The sequence below is a fragment of the Malurus melanocephalus genome, unplaced genomic scaffold, assembly GCF_030028575.1.
Source record: "Malurus melanocephalus ecotype Western Australia unplaced genomic scaffold, MMel_1.1 scaffold_96, whole genome shotgun sequence".
NCBI lineage: Eukaryota > Metazoa > Chordata > Aves > Passeriformes > Maluridae > Malurus > Malurus melanocephalus.
The window spans coordinates 1280187-1300129 of record NW_026623328.1 but is presented as its reverse complement, the minus strand read 5'-3'; the positions used below and the strand labels follow the sequence as shown (position 1 = coordinate 1300129).

Genomic DNA, 19943 nt, shown 5'->3' with positions numbered 1-19943 from the left:
AGCCACATGCCCCCAGTTCAAGAGGCACATTGAGGAGCCAGGGTTGTTGGTGCTGTCTGCTCTATGCAGTGGTTTGTGAGCAGATTGGGGTGTCACTGCGGTGGTTTGTGAGCAGATTGGGATGTCACTGCAGTGGTTTGTGAGCAGATTGGGGTGTCACTGCGGTGGTTTGTGAGCAGATTGGGGTGTCACTGCAGTGGTTTGTGAGCAGGTCGGGGTGTCACTGCAGTGGTTTGTGAGCAGATTGGGATGTCACTGCAGTGGTTGGTGAGCAGATTGGGGTGTCACTGCAGCAGTTTGTGAGCAGATTGGGGTGTCACTGCAGCGGTTTGTGAGCAGATTGGGGTGTCACTGCAGTGGTTTGTGAGCAGGTCGGGGTGTCACTGCAGTGGTTTGTGAGCAGGTCGGGGTGTCTGTGTGCAGCCCTGGAGCAGCTCCTCAGCGGGGCTGCAGTGCAGTGCTGGCAGGGCACCAGCAGCAGGGCTGAGCTCTGTCACAGCCGGCCAGGCACCTTCGTACCTGGGGGTGGAATCACTGCAAAGGCCCCAGAGCCCCCCCAGTCGTGCTTCCCTTCCACCTCCCCCTTGGGATGCCTCAGTGGGACCYTGCAGAGCCCTTGGTGCTGTCACCAAAACCTCTGCCTTTCTCCTACATGAGCTGTGGCTCTTGGCCAGGTGAAGATTTCACTGCATAGTGCAGTGGTTTACACCAAAAAGCCTTCTTTCATATCAGGCAGTGGGCATTTCCTGGCCAAAGTTTTAAAAAACAAAATAAACACTCACATACCACCTTAACTGTGCTTTCATCCTTACTGGTTTTGTTCTCTGTGAAGGTAATTGCTATTCTTATTTGTTATAAATGAGAAGTTAAAACTTAAAGGTTTGTTTTAGCTAAACATATGATGTATTTCCATGCAAATAGTGGATTAATATTTAATCCATCCGTTTAAATTTTTTAATCCATTAATCCATTTTAATTTTTCAACTTGGGATATTCCTGCAGTAACCAGTTCCAACGTTACAGTGATGTCACGTGAAGGGAAGTCATTAATCAAATGAAAAGCTGACTTATAACAGTTTAGAAACAATTTAAAGTTCAAAATCCAAGCTTTATGAAGGGCATTGAATTAGAAAACAGAAAARTAAGTTTTAAAACATAAAAGATTTTTTTTAAAGTAAAAAACTTCTGTTTCTTTGAAAATAAAAAATATACTTTACCAGCTAAAACTAGAATTCAGRCCCTTGGAACTCTGTATATTGCYACCAAAAATCTAGTAATTTTGCCAGCACAAGAAGTRRTRTRGGGAATTCTGTATTTATGCTTCCTTTGCTGCAAGYRTTAAGTACAGAACCTGAATCAGAGYRTGAGYKCTAGAAAGGRTARARSAGATATAATTMATAGAAAAGATGAGAGGTAAGCAACCCTCCTCCRAATTAATWCACTACTTTAAAGCCTGTAACGGTGAGGATTAGAGCATTTTAATGTATGGRTGATGAGCATTGTGTGCCAGTGATGCACAGTGCCACAAGCACAGCCTGAAGAAGGCTCAGCAGTGTTTAAAGCCCAGACTATCAGCATTGTACTGTAACTACCAGTTTATATGGTCCAAGCTGCTACTGGTAGTAAAAACATCCCCTTGTCTATCAGTGCAGCAGATTTGATAATCCCAGCACWGTGACTGTGGGTTCAGGGAGCAGCTGTGGGCAAACACAGGACCAGCTCTTGGGACAGCCTTTCCCCGTCACTGCCAGGAGGGAGTCAGCAGCTCAGGTGGGTGTTGTGTGCTGCAGGTTGGGCAAGGCAGCTTTAGCTCATCAATAATTCGTTTGCCCAGAGTTTCTGTAAGCTGTGGATTAACCTTTTCCCCAAGATGAACATATAAATAGGAACTTGTTACTACAGGTCACTCGCAGAATATTTTTTAACTTGTTTGCTGGAAATGGTATTAAAAGGCAAGTTCAGTTCACAGATAAGCTCTGCAGTGTTCTTATTCCAAGATTATTGGGAGGCTAATTTCTGTGCACAGTTGAAAACTGCTGTGGGATGTAATTAAATGCTGTCTGCTGCCAGTGTTGTACTAATTGTGGCTTTTTGCTGTCAGATCAGGCTTCTACATCAGTTTAGAACTAATRCATCATCTCAGAGTGGACATAATGGATATTTATACATTCCAGGATATGCAAAGTGACTTCACTACAAGACAAGAGATATGTTTTAGTGTCATTAAAGCCCAAGCACTGATTTCTCAGTGATGAGAACTCCCTACCCAGCAGATGCCAGTTTAGAAATCACAATAAAGTAGTGATTATTATGTTTTGTAAAGTTTTCTTTTAATTTGGTCTGATGGCAGATATACACACATACTTTCTTTGAAGTGTTTTTAAAATTCAACAGTGATTTGAGACCATCACTTTTGACTTGAGAACATTTCACCCAGAGGTCTTTGTGGTCTGTTGTGATGTTTGCAGTACCTCACAAACCCACACTGTTCATGTGCCCCACGATCCTTTGTGGCTGTCCCGTAGATGGGTCCAGGAGGTTACAAGAGCACCCAAGGCAATCAGGGTGAAAGCTATATTTAGAATTCAAGTGTCTTTGACTTTACAGCAGGTCTTTGAACAGTCACTGCTCCCTCTCCAAATGTTGTCTCCCACATAATTTTAATATCTTCAGTTTGGTTTGATTGCACTGATTTTCATGGTTTAGGTTCAGCAGAACCCAGCTGCTTTCTAGGGGCTGACAGCTCTCGGTGGCCTGTCAGATCCAGTGTTAGAAGAGATACCTAACTTCTCTACTCCCTGGGCAATTCATTGTCCAATACATCTTGAGAGAGCACACTACAAGATCATATAATTATGCTTTTTRTTTACCTGTTTGGGAACTTTTATTTGTGAGATTAATCAGAAAAAGTCAAATTGGCCTCAGCTAATGCAGCCATCTATGAATTCCTCTTATAAAACCTCTGTTGCTGCTTTCCTCCTTTAATTGATGCACTTACTAGATGTCCTGTTATTTATAAACAGAYCAAACATTTATTTTTAATAAGCACAAGTGCTACAATGCTTAGTGCTGTCTCTCAGAATATCTGTAAAGATAATTCTTTACTTTTCCAAGCAATATTGTCTGTTTCCTGTTATGCTGCTTGGTGGGGGTAAAAGCAGCTGAAGAGAGTGTGGAATTCATTGGTTTACCTTTATGTGTCTTTCCTTTATGGCTTTCACTGACTCTTGAGGTTTCACAATTAGGATTGTGAGGGTCCTGTCCTCGTCCACAGAAGTGAGGGCACCTCTTTGTGACTTTACTGCTGAACTGAAAAGCCACTGCAGAACTTGGAAGGAGATTGTGTCAATGAGGCTCATCCTTTTCAGTTAGATCATACAGTGAGTCAGTAAGGCCTGTTGAATTTGGTTCAGCCTTACAACGTGGGCAGATGTTTGCAAGCARAAAAATGAATTAAGTATATGATGGATAGACATAAATTAGGTTTATGTGCACAGGAGGTTTATTGTTTTCAGGACAGGCTTAAGAATCAATTTCTTAGTATTGGTATTGTCCCTAGGCCTGAACCAATTTTAGGTTGCTCATCAACTGAAGACTTTCAGAGAGAATAGTCAAAAATGCCTCTTCTTTTATTTTGGATTTAGCTAAAACGCAAGGTGAGCCTCATTTTTATATTGCATTTGAGTGGTGTATAAACTACTTGCTTTTTCACTCCGTTCGTTCATAGACATTTGTCTTCCTCAGTGCTCAATACAGGAGGTGAAGTTGCAGTTGGCACTCAGTAGCTGTTGAGGTGAAAAGCCAGTGTTACCCAGGGGCATCTTTCCATGGAGTGTGTGAGCACTGAGCTTGTGCAGGGGGTGAAACACCTTCCCCAGCCCCAGGGACCCTTCCTGTCCTGCCTGAGTCACTGTGGACAGGATACACACAGAGCACCTGCTTTATCTTCAAGGCTTCCAAATCAGCTTTGGGGCTTCAGAACGTGCACTTTGCTGTCCAGGACCTGCTGGGATGGAGCATTTCTCCTGTCTGGGGCTTCAACCCATAAGCAGTGCAGGAAGAAGAAATGGATACAAATACATGATGGATATTCCTTAATGTGACTGAATGCTTCTCTCCAAGTCCAGTGACACTGAGCCAGTTCTGGCTCATGTTTTAATCCTAAACTAGTTTTCCATTAGCATTCAGTGTCTGAAATTTTATTGTGAGTGAATTCACTCATGCTTGAAAACCAGTCTGAGATTTTTACATAGAGTGGGGGATTATTGTAATACTAATTTCACTGAAGAGAGGTGTTGCATGAAGCAAAATTGTCTATTTTAGTAGAAAACACTATTTTTGTATAATGTGGAATGATTTTCACTGTATAAAGTTTTATCTGTAGGAATATTAAAGAATGTAGATTTTCTACGGTCCCAAATGTGTCCATAGGTTTGTATGTGCATGTAGATATTCTTGTGTATTTATTTAAAGGGAGAGGAAAGATTAAAAAAAAAGGAGGAGCCACCCAGGATTCAGTTGTCTGGTTTGTTTTTCTAAGGCAGCTTTGAACTGCATTTCTTAGCCCCTGGCATTTTAGATAGAATCTTCAAACACTAGATAAAAGGAAAGAAAAAAATTCTTAAGATGGATTTCAACTTTATTTTACTAATTAGTTATTATTTCTTTCACCAATGAATAGTTTAACAAGTGTAGAATAGAGCTGCACAAGTGTGTTCTTTCAGAAATAGAAGTCAGCATGTTTCAAAGTATTTGGTTTCCATTCAGAAATCATTTCTTCTGAAAAGCTGAGGTCTGTTCAAACAGGCTTTCCAGATCAGCTTCTGACTCAGACATTCTGCAGGACCAGCAGAAAGCATTCTTTAGGTTGATGAAGGAAAAATAATTTTTCTAAATTTCCTTTTAGTCTACACGCAAATATTTATTTTGGAGGTTTGTGTTTGAGGGAGGGTCTACACCAGAATATTTCTGTTGGTTCAAAAACTTTTCAAATAGTCAAAAGGTGCTAAAGTCACATAGAGCAGAGATAGCAAAGCTGACATTAAATCATTTCAACTGTTAAAGCTCAGCATTATTTCTGATTCTGCTCTACTTATTAACTAATAATAATACTTTAACAGGAGAAATGTATGGAAGTGAGTACTTTGGTCCAGGACATTGGATTTCACCCAATAACTCTTGCACCAAATTCATAAATTATGATCTAACTAGGTTCATATTTTTCTACTAGATAATCAGGTTTGATTTAAAAACTTTAAATGATTGAGAGTCGACTATATATGCTAGGTATATTATGCTCATCATTAATTTCTCTTGGCATTAAAAACCCTCCATTTTATTCTTACCTGGATTCATTCAGTTTCAGCTTCCAAATATTAGCTCTTCCTGTACATTATCAGAAATCTTCCCATTCAGGTCCTTCCTCAGGCATCCCCAGCATTAACTGATACTTCTGTCACTCCTCCTGGTGAGAGAGATTTCTCTGACCTCTTCTTTCCTACAAGCCTTGCAGTTTGCAGTGCCTGGGCARAGAGAGGGGAGCAGCAGTGCAGGACAGAGGCTTTGGTTTCACTTCTCTCCTGGAATACTGAACACAGAATCCAAAAGCTGTTGCAGGGTGCTGCTGGCTTTCTTTCACTCGATGTTCCTTTGTATCAGCCACTGGCTTGTATAAATTCAGCAGTGATTTCCCCTGGTTTGGTTTTATTTCTGAAGCACTCCCATTGTGTGACTGCTTCAATGAGTGCTCCAAAAGCCAGCCAAGTACCAGCACAGCCCAGTTGGCTCTTTCATGTGGTTCTTTGTTGGCCACGTTGGGTAGGATGAGGCATATGTGTGAATTACCCTTTCTGAGCTGTGTGTATTTTTCCGTACCAAATGTCAGATAATGAGATGAAAACATTATATTGAACTTTCTGTTTAGTCTGCTCATTTTTGAATTTGCCAAACATACTTGTGTCCTCGGCTAAGTGGTGCTTCCGAGGGTGCCACAGATGCCAAACCCTGATAAAATCTACCCTATCTTGTTAATGAACACACAAACAGTTGTTCCCCATCTGCTGCCTCTGTCTGAAAGGTTAGGAAGCCTTTCCTTCTTGATCACAAAGGACATAATTATTGTCTGTAGAGGAGTCAAGTACAAAGACAGTCCATCCAGTCCGACCGCTACTACACTGCAGGCCACCAAAGATTAACAGCTGCTTCTCCTTTGATTAGGTTAGGTAATAACAGTTACTTTAGTTAATAATTGGATGGATTCCCAGGCCATGTAATTCAGGTTTAGGCTGTCATTTTTTGCTGGCATGTAGCTGAGCTGTATTATTGGAAAAGAGCCTGTAATCCTATTAGTCAGTTGTCACTCAAGCCATAGGAGAGAAGGGAAATTCAGATCCATTAAGGTGTTGTAACAGGTAGGTAAATAAGTCAGCYATGCTTGCCCACTGTGCAGGGAGCTGTCTTGATTTTTTGTCCTTTTTTTTAAGAATTAAGTTTATGTTTCTAAATACGTTTAATTCATAATTAATCCATAAAAAAGTTACAAGGTTTGTCTAATTTATTGCTATTTGTGTTTACTGTGGCACACATGCGTTAGTGCATACACAGTTTCCACCAAGTTACTTGATTCATGCAGCATTCTGTTGAAGTTGTGGCTGTGTGCTTCAAGTGGCAAGTTTATAATGGTGCAGAGATTAAAATGCATGCTTACTGTCACATCAGCTGGATTGGCTCCCCTCCTGTGCAAACAAGACCACTGTAGYTCACAACGATGGGATTGGGAGAGATAAGGAAAACAAGACTCTTTTCATGGATTGGTTTTGAGTGCTGTGTCTGCTGCTGCAAGGAATTGCATCTCTGTTTTTGTTTTCCTAATGTTTAAGACACATCTAGGTGGCATCCCCAAGGTTTTTGTGCCTCCTTATCGCTGTTAAAAAATTCATAGATGACAGTAATAATAATTTTTGCCTACTTGTTCTTTTGTCTCTGTTCTCCTGTGTCACCAGGTAACTTCAGAGCATAGAAATCCTTTTGTATTTAAAAATCAAATGGTTTAAAATGTTATTTGAAGTAGTTTTRAATTTCTGAAAACATTTATTAGCAAATCAAATTTTTACACACTGTTTAAAATCAATGCATAAAAACATGTTTACACATTTTCGGTTATTCGAGGAACTTGAATCCCATGGTATCAATTGCCTTTGCAGAATAATCCTCCCAATCTAAATGTGCAGCCACTCAAAGAACAGTTCCTACAGTGAAATTATGAAATGGGATTCATAAAGAGGAGAAGTGATTCATTTGGGAAACCAAGTTAGAAATCTGGAGGATTGTTTCAAGCAGCAAAAACATGCAATGCTGGTATTTACGCTGTTTTCAAATAGGGATTTGATATTTATTTCCTGCAGGATCTGTCATTTTTCATACTCACATTATGCCTGATCTACTCAGAGYTTTGGGTGCCACCAGAGCATGAGTTGTAGTTACCTGAAGGGGTCTTTCTCTCTGACACAAGTTCAGGTGGGGATCAATTTTAATAAGAATGTTATGCGAACAATGGCCCTGAATAACTGGGATGCCTCAGTCCACTTCTTTTGAATTTCTGTTATAATATGTRCCAGCTAATGTAAAGCTTTAACACTCCAGGACACCACATTTTCAAGGATGTTAGTTAATTTTTGAGAGAAAGATGAGCTGGATAATGTAACTTCCCCCCCTATTTTTATGATCTAAGAAAGATTTCTGTAGTTGAATATAAAAATATTTCAAATTTGAAAATTGTCGCAAGTATTAATTAATTCAGATGTATTTTAGAAATAATTTGGTGTGATTTGGCTGCTTCACATGTAGAATGACATTATGTTTCAACACTTGGGAAGTTTAATGCTGTGTGTTCTTTATAAAAGCTCASCAGACGAGGTTTTGTCATGGGCAGCTGAGGGACAATTTCTTTTTCCTCTCTTTCTCCCAGTGCTGCAGTCCCACAATGTTTACCGTGCAAATGTCAGCAGTGCAGTATTCAGGTGACTCTTCCACTCCTTTGTGGACAGGGCACGTTTTCCTTTCAGCCCCCATGGGCAGCACTGGCCCAAGCTCRAGGAGCTGTCCCTGAGCCTGGGATTGCTGAGAGCTGGACCCTTGGGTGGGGACCAAGGGCATTCACACGTGCCAAATATCAGCAGCTGCTTTGGCATCAGCATTGCCTTCCTCCAAACAGGTTAGAAACCATTCTTAAAAGAATCCCTGTAGATGAATACATTAAATGCTGTGCTGAAAGTCGTGTGTCCCTGTGTGGCAGTTTTACAGACCTCTGTGAGCAAAGGTAACCAATATTCCAACTTGCTGCTGGTTTTATCTTCCTCTTACTGAAACTTTTCCCCTCTCTCTTCCRTGCACATAGGGATTTCTTTTCATGGATAAGCATCAAAATGAATTTTTATGAGTAATATAGAAAGAGGTGTAATAGGATGCATAGTGAAATCATATAAAATGAGAATTACAGATTCACTTCTGCTTGATAGAAAACTGCAGCAGTAAGAGAAGTTTAAAAAATGCAAATGTGTATTTTGACAAGTGTGCTTGTATTTTAGTTAAGTGTTAGACAAAAGTGAACCAGGCATTCTAAAAGAAGTCTCTATGGAAGAAGGGATCCTCCAGATTGAAATGGAAAGAGAGCATATAGGAAATGAAACAGCTTTAAAATACTGATATATTTTTAAAATAGATAYGTGACAACTTCCCCTCACAAAAGGGAGATATTGTTGCTTCTTTCAGTGTGGCTCTGGTGACTGCTTCRGGATAGGGAAAAGTTCCTTTCTGGACACTTCATTACCAGGAATTTATGGAGAAGAGAGGACTTCTGAGAAAAAGTCATAGATAAGAAAAGTTTACATAAAAAATATAAAAAGCAAAGGTGRAGCTTAACATTAAAGAATACATAGAATTGATAAACAAGCCAAGTAGGAAAAGGAAGCAGTGTATGAGTTCAATAATGGGGAAATTGCTGAGGGGAGAAACAAAATTAATGCAATAAATCAGATGTAACTCAGAGTAATGGGATGAAATAGAGAAAGGGCATATTTGGTCTAAAGGACAGGAAAGACTTCTTGCCACAAGAACTAATAGGTTGTGGCATAATCTCCCATGAGAAATAGGGAAAGTGAGAAGTGGCAAGTGCTGGGCACATTTGGACCTGGAGCAGCATTAACAAATAAATCAGCAGTGTCACAGAAAGGCCACCCTGGTTGTTGTGCTGTCCCCAGCTCCTCCCGTGCCTGGGCTGAGCTGCTCAGGGTGTGYCCATTGCCAAGGCAAAGGCACCCTGGAAATAACAAAACCTCTCTTTACACCTGGGAACTTTTAGGCTGAAGTGAGCAGGGATGGATTAGAAAGCCCCAGAAAGCAGCACTGGGGGAGCAGGGCAGGAGGAGGAGAAGGTTTGAGAACTGTGGCTGAGAGCCAAGGTGCTCAAATAAAGTCAATAATGGTGATTTGTGGCAGGACTTTTCCTTTGCTGTTTGGGTCTTTTCTTTATGGCTCTACCAGGAGTTTGGTGGAAAGTGTTATTGGGAGCCAAGGGAGCTTAAGGATGCAGGGGGTTGAGATTTTGTTTAGATGGGAGGAAGAGGAAGCAGAGGAAGATTACAGGAGTGAAACTCAAAAATAACTGCRGTCGAGGCACACTTATTGGGCTCTCTGGGCTAAAATTAACTGCTAGAAATTACACTTATCAACTAGTGCCTGTAGGAAATCACTGGTTGGTTTTCTTAACTGATTGSTGAGTTGGCACATGGATTTCCACTYATTTAAGGCCGGTTATTCCTTGGAACATAACCCTTTTGGTTGTCTAAAAAACCTACATGCAGCTTATACTAATTGGGGAAAATGCTTCCTTTTAGAATATCTGACTTCTGTGAACAGATTTCTGTAGCTTGGAACTTAAATACAATATAGCTGTCTGCTTGGAAGAAACTTGAGGGAAAGTTACATGATTTTTWAAAAAAAGTAAAATACATATTTTGTATGTGATGTCTGATCTTACAGGAAAAGTGTTATCCATCTAAATCMTATTATAGTTAATTATTTTTCTAGTCATTCAAATAAAGGTTTTGTTGTCAGTCACTAGGAGTTTTTTCTGGTATGCAGTCTGTTACAGTAGAAAACATTCTTTACAGACTACCAATAATTGTGTTTATAGAGGACATCCCATTTTTTCCCACATGCCAAGTGCTTGCAGTACTGGGGGAAAAAAGAAGGAATTATTTCTTATTAACTAGAATATCATCATTATTAACAAAATAAAGATGATCAAGTAAAAACTGCCAATAAAACTGTACAAAATTAGCTGCTTAGAAGTACAGAAGGAGATCRTACTTGCTTTATGGTAAACAGAGCAGATTACACTGATTTTGCCGGGAAGAGTGTAAGTTCTAAAATACTGTATCTGCTCAGTAAAACCCCAGTCATTTTCAAACTGTGAGAATAATGGTAGGATGGTATTTAAGTGTAAAATTCTGTTAAGTGCAAGTTCCAAGTGCACACCTAGGATAAAGGGATCTGCTATTTTATAAATATTTATAAAYAAAGCCTTGGAGGCTGTCTCCTGTTGRAAAAGCTTTTAAAAAGGAGGAAGTACCCATCTAGAGATTRTATRTTTYTTAAATCTTATACAAAGCAATATAKCTACGWAGTAGTAGCAYTAGATAAAGATGAATTTTTTTAAAATATCTGTRACTCTTAAGTCATTACAGAAAATGTGGTGTTCAGGTGTATTACTGTGTCGTATGTATTTGATACGTATATATGATAATTGAAAATAATAACACCTGAGACTTTCAACTGCTCTAGAAAATTCTGTTCCTTGTGCATGAGAATGAAATGCTCTTTTTCAAAGGTGTTCAGCATGATAAATAAGCATATTAAGGACTTTGTACATTGACAGAATCCACAACTGTCATACCCTTTATGTAGACGTTTCTTGAGTTTCTGTTGATTGTCTCGTGTTTTTGTGTTTCTTTAGAATACAGCAGATAAAATTGCATTCCGGGCTGCGGGAGGACTGACTGCCCTTGAAAATGTTCTTCAAACGGTGACTTCTCCCTCCAACCTGAATGCAGCCTCACGGGTTCCCTTTAAGTGAGTATGATGGGTCCTTCAGGTGCCACTTAGAGTCACTAGAATATTCATTTCAGATCTRCTGCTTCACTGCTTCTTCTCTTCCTAGTCCTGTGTTGAACTTCAGAGCAAAAAACTGCTGTTCTCTGTACCATGGAAGGTGAAAGACATTTGCACTCACCCTCTGGTTTCCTAACTTGGTGATTTTATTTTGATTTATGATATATTTGAGCAGCAACTAATTGTACAAAAAGAGAAAAGACAAAACTGTGTTTAACAGAAGAGAAGAGACATATCTTTTGAAGTTTGTCTGTAAAGATCTCTAGTGGGAAGCCGGGGAATTTTTTAAAGGGTTGTGATTCACCGGAATCTGACTGCTTTTAAAATTAAATAGTTGTAAGTTACTGCTAGCTTAAAGGGCTCCTACAAACAGGTAAATCAAAATTCTTGTGGATTAGAGAGATTCCTCTTCATAGAAYATAAGAATGGAAGGTTTTAAATGTCTAATCCCTAAAAAAGAAGGTGGTGACTAAGCAGAATTCCTGCAAAAACTGATAACTCAAAAGCATGTTCTTTTTCCTAATCTCTAACTGTAGTATTTATACAGTTAAGAGCACATTGGTGCTTTCAGAGCAGAACTARGCATGGTTTGAGTACAGGAGGAACCAAACCCAGGGTATCCTGCTGTGTACCATTGTCATCATTTGTTTGTAGATTTTGTAATATTGATGTAATTGGAATTTAGGCACTACRCTGTGAGAGTTTGGATTAAAACTGATGATATGACTGGCTGATGATATGTTATGGGACATAAGTGTGAAGTGCTGAGAAAGAGCACTAAGGAAAAAAAYATGTTTTTAATATCTTGACTGCACTTCTAAGAGAATAAATAAAATTCCTGCCTTCACAGCCATGCCAAATGCACTTGCTGTGAGTCCACTGGTGAGCAATCCTGAGTTGGGCCTATGGTGAGCAGCTCAGGGACAGCCTTGGGGCTTCTTCATTTGCAGARTCTCTAATTTTGAGTTATCTCATCAATGTGGGATAAACTTCACAAGGGACAGGATTGCACTGTGTGCTTACATAAAGCCTAGTTTAAACTGAGCTTTTAGATCTTAGAATGTGCACCTTTTATACATCCTTGATTCTTGTTTTTTTCCTTTTAGGAATAGTCTTGCTTTGGCAACCTTTGTTGAGAAGGTTTGAGAACATTGTGTTTACATTACTGAAAACATTGTGTTTGAAGTTTTTTAGGCAGAGGATGTATTAGTTCTCGAAGGAGCTTGTGTGCTGATAAATAAAGCCCCATGTCAGCCACATTTATGTAACAGAAATCACATCCCAGGAGTTGATCAGAGGTTCTCCTCTCTCTGACAGTGTCTATCTCATCCCCCTTTCAGACCAGTAGTCTCTCAGATTCCTGAGCCTTAAAAAGAGTTTAAGAGTTTGCATCTTTGAAAACTTCTCTAAACATTGTTTTTTTAACACAACTTTTCCACTAGCCCGTATTTTCAAAAGAAATATGGGGGCAGAAAAGAGATTAGTATAAACTCTTCTGACAGCATTGTATGATTAAAACATCTTCTGAAGAGCTTTGCTCCACTCCTGAAATACAACATTTCATTCAACTTCCCAGCAAATTGCAGTYTCCAGTTTGTAGGTATCTCCAAGTATGGAAGTTGGGAAGTTATCCATCAGGTTGCACATCATTTGACACAGGATCCTGCTCTCTAAAGCAAACTGCTCTTGCCGGGTTGTTCTGCAAGTCTGACTGCTTGAGTCTGACTTACAAAGTCTGGAGTCWGCTGGAAGTGGCCCAGGGAACTTGGTGTTGCTGCATGGGATGTAGAGCCTCCTCTGTTGATGTTTTTGTGGTCTTTTTGATGGAGAAGAATGTTCCGTGCAGAATCTATACCTCAACTGTGAAGAACAAGGAAGAGTTCCAGAGGGTGGGATTTTCTAAGAGCAGGCACAAACAAGGTCCATGGGTRTTGGTATGGGCTCACTGAAAGGATTTAAGAAGTTTTTCACATACAAAGTGTTTGAGGGAAGTTCAAAAGCAAAGAACAGTCATAGAATACATTTATTTCTTTAAACAAGAAAGAAAATTCAGAATTCATGACATTTCTCATTCAATTTTGAAACTAGTGTGAAGTTCCTTTTTCTTTTGTGCTAATACCATTTACATCCTGATTTCTTGAGCTTTGAAGCTAGTGAAGCAGCAGTTTTCTCTGTTTAAAGACAAAGCAAAACCCTGTGGAGAGAAGTTGAATTAAGACTTTGCATGAATTGTCCTCCRGTCTACCCCCAGCCAAATATGCTTTGCTAAAGGACACCACTGCACTTCAGATTGTTTGTGGGTTCTTGCAATGTTTAACCATTTGTACTCATCCTAAATTGAGAATTTGTCTATTGCTTTGTGACGAGGATAAGCTATTTACAAGTAGGTGAGGAGATTACATGGGCTATTATCTACATCTCTCTTTCTCCAAAATCCTGGCAGTATGGTGCAGCTCAGAACTTTAATCCCATGTCTACAAGATAAAGCTTTATTATCAGAAGATTTAACAATATGCCTGTTGTTTTGTAGCTTGGCAGTTAGAGCAGCAGGATGGGAAATGCWGTGAGGAAGATGTGACATTTATGAGACAGATGATAGATTTGGTGTTGGGGCATTTTTTCTCCTCTTCAAATAAATCACTGGAAAAGGGAAAGAGAAAGCAGTGGGTTATCCTAAGTTTTATTATTGGTGTTAACATAAAAATTAATGTCCAGCAGCATTATTTCTTAAAGCAACATTTTATAATTTTCCAGAATTTGTCCACCTCTCCACACAATAAGACAAGGTCAGCAGAATTTCTAAAGGTTTCAGAGCCTTACAGTATTTTTCTTACAATTCTGCTGAAAAGCAAATGGAAGCTRCACATCGAAATAATTTAATGCCTAAAGATGAAGAGCATCTCCTCCTCCCCTGGGGTGCTTTGCAATGTGCAGYTCATTTAGCCCCTTGTGCCATGACATGTTGGTAACAAACCTGCTAACAAATGAGGCTTGTAGGGTTTGTTTAATTAATCCATTCATTAACATTTGGGAAATACTGAGTTCCTTGAGYGACCAGTATTTTAAAAGAGAAATTGGCAGTAATTGTGTAAGGAACAAAGTGGAACTTTTGCTACAAGATAGGATTGAAGCCAAATTGAATGTATCCTCTATATTCATGCAATTTCTTGCATTGTTTGTTTAAGGCAAATACTGTCAAGGTAAAAAAGCTCAAACCATAATTACACGCATAAAAAGAAGAAATTCGTGCCCCCATAATATTTTGGATTGTACCGACACAAATTACTTTTTTCAGTAAGAACTGTTTCGAAATAAGAGCATGTTTTATAGCTTGTTCACTGTAATTTTTGCTTGGGTTTATGAGCATACACTTCTCAAGCTGCACTGTGGCTGCTCATGCAGTTTTACAGGTTTGTTCACAAACTTTTTGTAACTTAAAATGCAGAACAATGTTTCTTGTTTTCCTGTGAGCTTGTTCCATGCAGAGAAACATATTAATTTCTTAACTGATTAGAAACAAATTAATTGAAAACTAGTAATTGGTAGAAGRACATAAAGACACTCTGAATTCATCAGAATGACCATTGTGCAAGTTCAGCATCTGAAACCTGTAGCATCTGTCTCTTCCCATGATCTGTTCCTGCTGTCTGATCAAGCTGGATTTTGGGCTCAGAGCTCAAGAATAAAGCAGCATTGCCCTCGTGTGCAATAAAAGAACAATTTGGTTGTTGAAMGCAGCTCTGTGAAGTCAGATTTAAAGCCAGATCTTGCATTAAATGATTGATAAGCTGGAGAATAGTGGTAGAAGATTTTCAAATTATATCACACCTATTAATATTGGGGTAAATTAATTGTTTGACACTTGTCATCCAACAGTTTATTCCTAAGTGCAGCAGCATTTCAGAATGAAATTCCAGTTTGGTTTTGAAAGTCTCTTGAAGCATAATTGATGCTGAGTTTTATCTCCTCTCTATTAATTGAGACTAGACTTTGGCTGGGGCCCATTTTTTAATTGGATATCCTTAAATAATGTAAATGCCAGACAAAACAGTAATTATGAATCTCTGGGGGTTCCTGATTATGTAATAGACTCCATGACTGAAGTGTAAGAGCCTGTGTGGTGTTCAAGTGTTAAAATTGATATTTTTAACCTTAAAATTGTGGGGGGTTTATTGTTGTTTCAATCCATATTCTTACCTTGRTGGTTCTTTACCCATCCCACTCTACAGCTATTCTCTGTGCACCATTTTTCAGTAATATTTCACTTCCCACTTCTTTGCAACTCAGCRGGTAGTTACCAATACTGATCCCTTTCCCTATCAAAGTGCTGCATGGTATTCAATCTCATTTAAAATGAGCAGTTTTCTACTGAACTAACACATCCTAAACTGGATAATGTTTAGTTTAGTATTATTGGACTGCAAAATTGAGCTTTTAGGGTTATTCACTGATTATCCAAGTACAGTCATATGTAACCTCAGAAGCTGTAAGAAAATGGAAAAGCTTTYTACTGAAACAGGTTACTTCTTGTGTGTTGATGATGCCCTGATTTTTGTAAAACCAAAGTTAAGTTCCTTTCTGTCTCTGTCCTGGTGCACTATCATGGATTCATTTTCCACAGTTGCATACTGTTGATGGCTCCGTATTTTTCATAAAAGTTAATGTTTGTCAACTTGTTTATATCAGGCAAATTGAGGAAATGAAGATGTGCTAACATAAAAAGAAAAAATCACTTGCAGATATAAACTGTTGAGATCTGGCTGGATTTAAATGAATCCTCCTCCTTCATACTCACWTAAAATAAATATAACACAGAGATGCATTTTTTGGTCTAGTTTAAAGACAGATTTCTTTTTTGGCTCATAGCTTGTGTACCATAAGGAGTGTTTTTATAATTGGATTTGCTCTGGAGGACAGCCTTGTATCAGAGGGCAGCCTGGCTGTGGGRTGGAGTGAACATGTTGGCTGCCAGAGCTGGAAAGCTGATTTGGAGGTGTGATACAAAGTTTAGAGCAACATCAGTWATCAATAACCACCTGCTTTACACAGCCTCCTGCTTTAGGCCTTCAGCTGGCTTTGGCATCTCTGGAGGTAACAGCTTTGGAATTAAAAGCAGAAGAGCTTCCGAAAGGAAAGAAAATGATGGGAAATGCATTGGGTTTTTCATCCCAGCGAGTTTAACGTGCGGTTAAATAAAGTTGTGGCTTTGCCATTTGCAGCCCCTCGCTTGTCTCGGCRGCCTTGTGCAGAAATGGTGACAGTTGACAGCTGTTGTTCCCTTAATAAGATTAAAGTAAAGAAATTAGTTGTGCTGTCTCTAATCTGCCATTTAACACTGCGAACCACCTGGGGACACTTCTGTGCCGACGCTCCCCACGCTGAATCCCGTGGAAGCGGAGCGGAGTCGAGCGCGTGCCGTGATCAGAATGTGTTCAGACGAGCTGCTGTTAGCAAGCTTATGGTATCAATTAAATCAACCCTCTTTATTGTTGTGAAAAATTAATTTGACATCCATTTGCTCCCAGCACCTTTTCAAACGCATTATGGGAGTCTCGGAAAGCGCTGGTACTCTTTGTGACATGAGGTTCAGTTGGGAAATAAAGAAGCGTGATGTGTTCTTACAGTGGAATTTGGGCTTTATCTAAAGTGGGAAGTTTTTGTGTTTTCAAGTGTAAAATAAATGATCCTCTTAGGAATTGGGAATCCCATCTATCAAAAAGCATTTATTGCAGTGAATTAACGAAATAACTTCAGAACTCTGAAATGCTGTCAAAATTAACTTGCATTCGTATTTGACACCTTGGATAAATTATAATGTTTGTATTTAARTAGAATTGATCTTTATTTTAGAATAGCTGATAAAATGGCAGAAGCTGATTTAAAAAACATCTTCTCTACAGAAAATAGAGACTGTCAATATAGTTTCTCCTCTCTCCTTGTAAACACACCTACACAAGGGACAGATCTTCATGAAAGGTGGAAATAGGTGCTGAATGGAAATATTTTTGAACATTACTGAGGGAAGGGAACTAAATACCTTTATAGGGTCAGGAGAGGAAACGAGAATAGCTTTGCAACGCATATTTTTAAAAAGGCATGTGAAGCATGCTGCTTGAATTATCTAGAAGTGTTATCCTTATAGGGTGAAAAGTAGGTGAAATAGATGAAAATTAACATGTCTTTGGTCAATAAGTAATTATTTAACACTATTTTCACTCATGCGAACGGCAGATTGTAACTGATTTAATTGGGCAATATAGTAAAATTAATTACCAGYACAGTTAAATTAGTAGAACTGGTAATATGGACTGGAAAAAGAGGAGAAGTGTAAATACTCCTTTTATTCTTTTCAAAATTCTCYAATTGAAAAGACAATCCAGCCATACCGATGAAAACAATTTTACTCCATTTTTCTGGCCTCTGAGCATTTCCAGCTTTCCTTAGCTTGAGAAGTACAGTGTATGTATGTAAATGCTTCTATTTCAGCTCTGTGAGCCAGGCTAAGTGACCAGATGCCTCAGCAATGAACCCTCAGCATCAGTAAGGCCGCAGGCCCTGTTATGTAAATAATTTTGTTGTTTAAAAAAATATTTTAAGAGAAAGATAAAACGTAAAACTCAGCTCCAGAAGTAATGTTGAACTGGTCTGCAGCTTGTTCTGTTAAATACCAGCTTTGATGATTTTGGTGCAGTAACTTGRTGTTTGTTGCAATCCTACTTTTGTATGACCTTTCAACAGCGCTCATAATTTATTTTCTTCTTTGGAGCTTATTTGAACTTAGTCACATTTTTTCTCATGTTGAGAAAAACCCAACAAAGTAAAAGTTCTTTTCCTTTTGGTTTACTTTAGACAAACAAGTTGGATGTCTAGCCATCTGTATTTATTATTGGCTATATTTATGATGCATTTATGTTGTGCGTCTGGGTGCATGTTTGTATAGTTACAGTGATGCCTTTTGTAGTAAGCAAAGCTCAAGAAACAAATTTTTTGTTTATTCTGAAACAGAGTTCTCTTTGGTCTGATTAATCTTCTGTGAGAATATTCTCTAGGACTGGTCCCAGCTTCCTTGCAAGTCCTGTTTTGAGAAGAGCACTTTAATTGGAGCAGATGGAAATCACTGCATGAGATGCAAAGAGCAGTTGTGATTTGCTTCTGATTTTGTGTTCTTGCCATTGCAAAGCTGCCCCCTCTGCCCCCAGCCATGGTGCAGCTTGGCTGATGCTGCTGGAGCTGGGTGACAACGTGTCACTGGGATTTCTGGGACAGGCCTTTCACTGCTGTGCTTTGCCTGCTTGGKACCAATTCCTTGGTCATCCCTATTCCTTGCCTGGGGCACAGGCAACTCTGCCCTGAGCTTCTCTCTGCAGCAGATCCTGCTCTCCTGGGAATTGCTGTCARTCATTTCACATAGGGGTTGGTCCTGAAGGTCCTGCCAGGAAAAGCTTCATTGTGTGCTATAGCTGTAAGCCACACCAAAAAAATATTACCTATGCAAATGATGAAATTGGCTGATATTCTGGATCAGTTTTGGCAAGAGTTTTGAATACAGAAAGAGTCCAGTACTCCTAGAGTGCATGGCTTCTGATGAGTGTGGTTTTACTGTTTTGGAATAATTTAATTGATTTCATTTAAGGTATTAGTTCCGTTTGGAATACCAAGTTGAAGAAAGTATGAATGTGAATTGCTGAAAGGTGKTTTTTTGATGTGATGCCATTTATTTGCTTTTAATTTACTGAAGTAAATTCTCATTTTTCTTCCWTTTTGATTTTCTAGGTCACTGTGCAGTGCAGTAAATGTTTACAGCCTCACCTGCAGCAACTGCATAGAGAACTGCACCTATGTTCTCTTTAGTAATAAGATCACTTCTCTGATGGACCTGTTGATACACCAGTTTACGGTAGGTAAAATAATTTCAATTTTTTAATTTAAAAATTTTTGCATGCTTCACAAACAYGTTAAAGTATTTAGAGTGTAAGAACACCAGGAGGTAAATAAGAATAAAGGCTTGAAAGAATAAGGTTTGTTGTTTGTATTTGGAGGCAATATYTACTATGCTCCATATAAATGGATATATTTGCTTCTCCTAATAAATTCTGCACAAGTGTATGTACCAGGAGCTCTAGTGAGAGGATATTGTTCTATCTTCAATGTTTTCTGAGGTTGTTTTCTTTAATTCACCCTATAGAAAGATATAAAGTATAGACTATAATGAGTTGTGTGTGTGTGTGTTTGATTCTTGTTTCAATGTCAGGAATCTAAGTCAGGTCAATRCGTTTGCCAGGGTTTGATTTGCTGAAGTGCTTAAATAGGACTCTTTAGCAATGAAAGTTTTAATTTTCCAATGTTTCATTTAATTTGAAATGTCATTAAATATTTTATTTGAAAACTCATTTTTAATTCATAGTGACCTGCTCATCATAAGATATTTAGTCTTGGTTTTCTACTTATAAATTGTGTGTATGTATTTTCATGAGCCAAGCAGTTTGTTAATTGAAAAGTTATGTACGTACTTTTAATAATTTAAGCGATGCTGTTAGAATCAACAAGCCATAGGACTGTTGATGAACACTTTACAAAGACAGTCCGAGGGTCCCTGGCACAAAGAAAACCCAAATGCAACCTGTGCATTCTCCTCTAAGCAGCTGCCAGCTCATTGTTCCTGGGCAGATCTTYGCAAGAGGATTGCAGGTATTAGGTTTCAGATGTGCTTAGTGAAAGGTGCGTGTGCTGTGCCGGCAGGGCTCGGGGGAATTACACCAAAATCCTTCAGCACC

The 19943-nt window shown here is 38.9% G+C and overlaps 1 protein-coding gene across 2 annotated transcripts in view; it reads left to right on the top strand.

Moving 5' to 3' along the window:
- The window catches only part of SCAPER (S-phase cyclin A associated protein in the ER), a 132393-nt gene that overhangs the window by 71761 nt on the left and 40689 nt on the right, over nucleotides 1-19943 (top strand). For both annotated transcript variants that reach the window (XM_057368706.1, XM_057368705.1), the window contains exons 24-25: nucleotides 11015-11130; nucleotides 18943-19066. In XM_057368706.1, the coding sequence (XP_057224689.1) occupies nucleotides 11015-11130; nucleotides 18943-19066 (240 nt within the window). The remainder of the gene's footprint in view (nucleotides 1-11014; nucleotides 11131-18942; nucleotides 19067-19943) is intronic.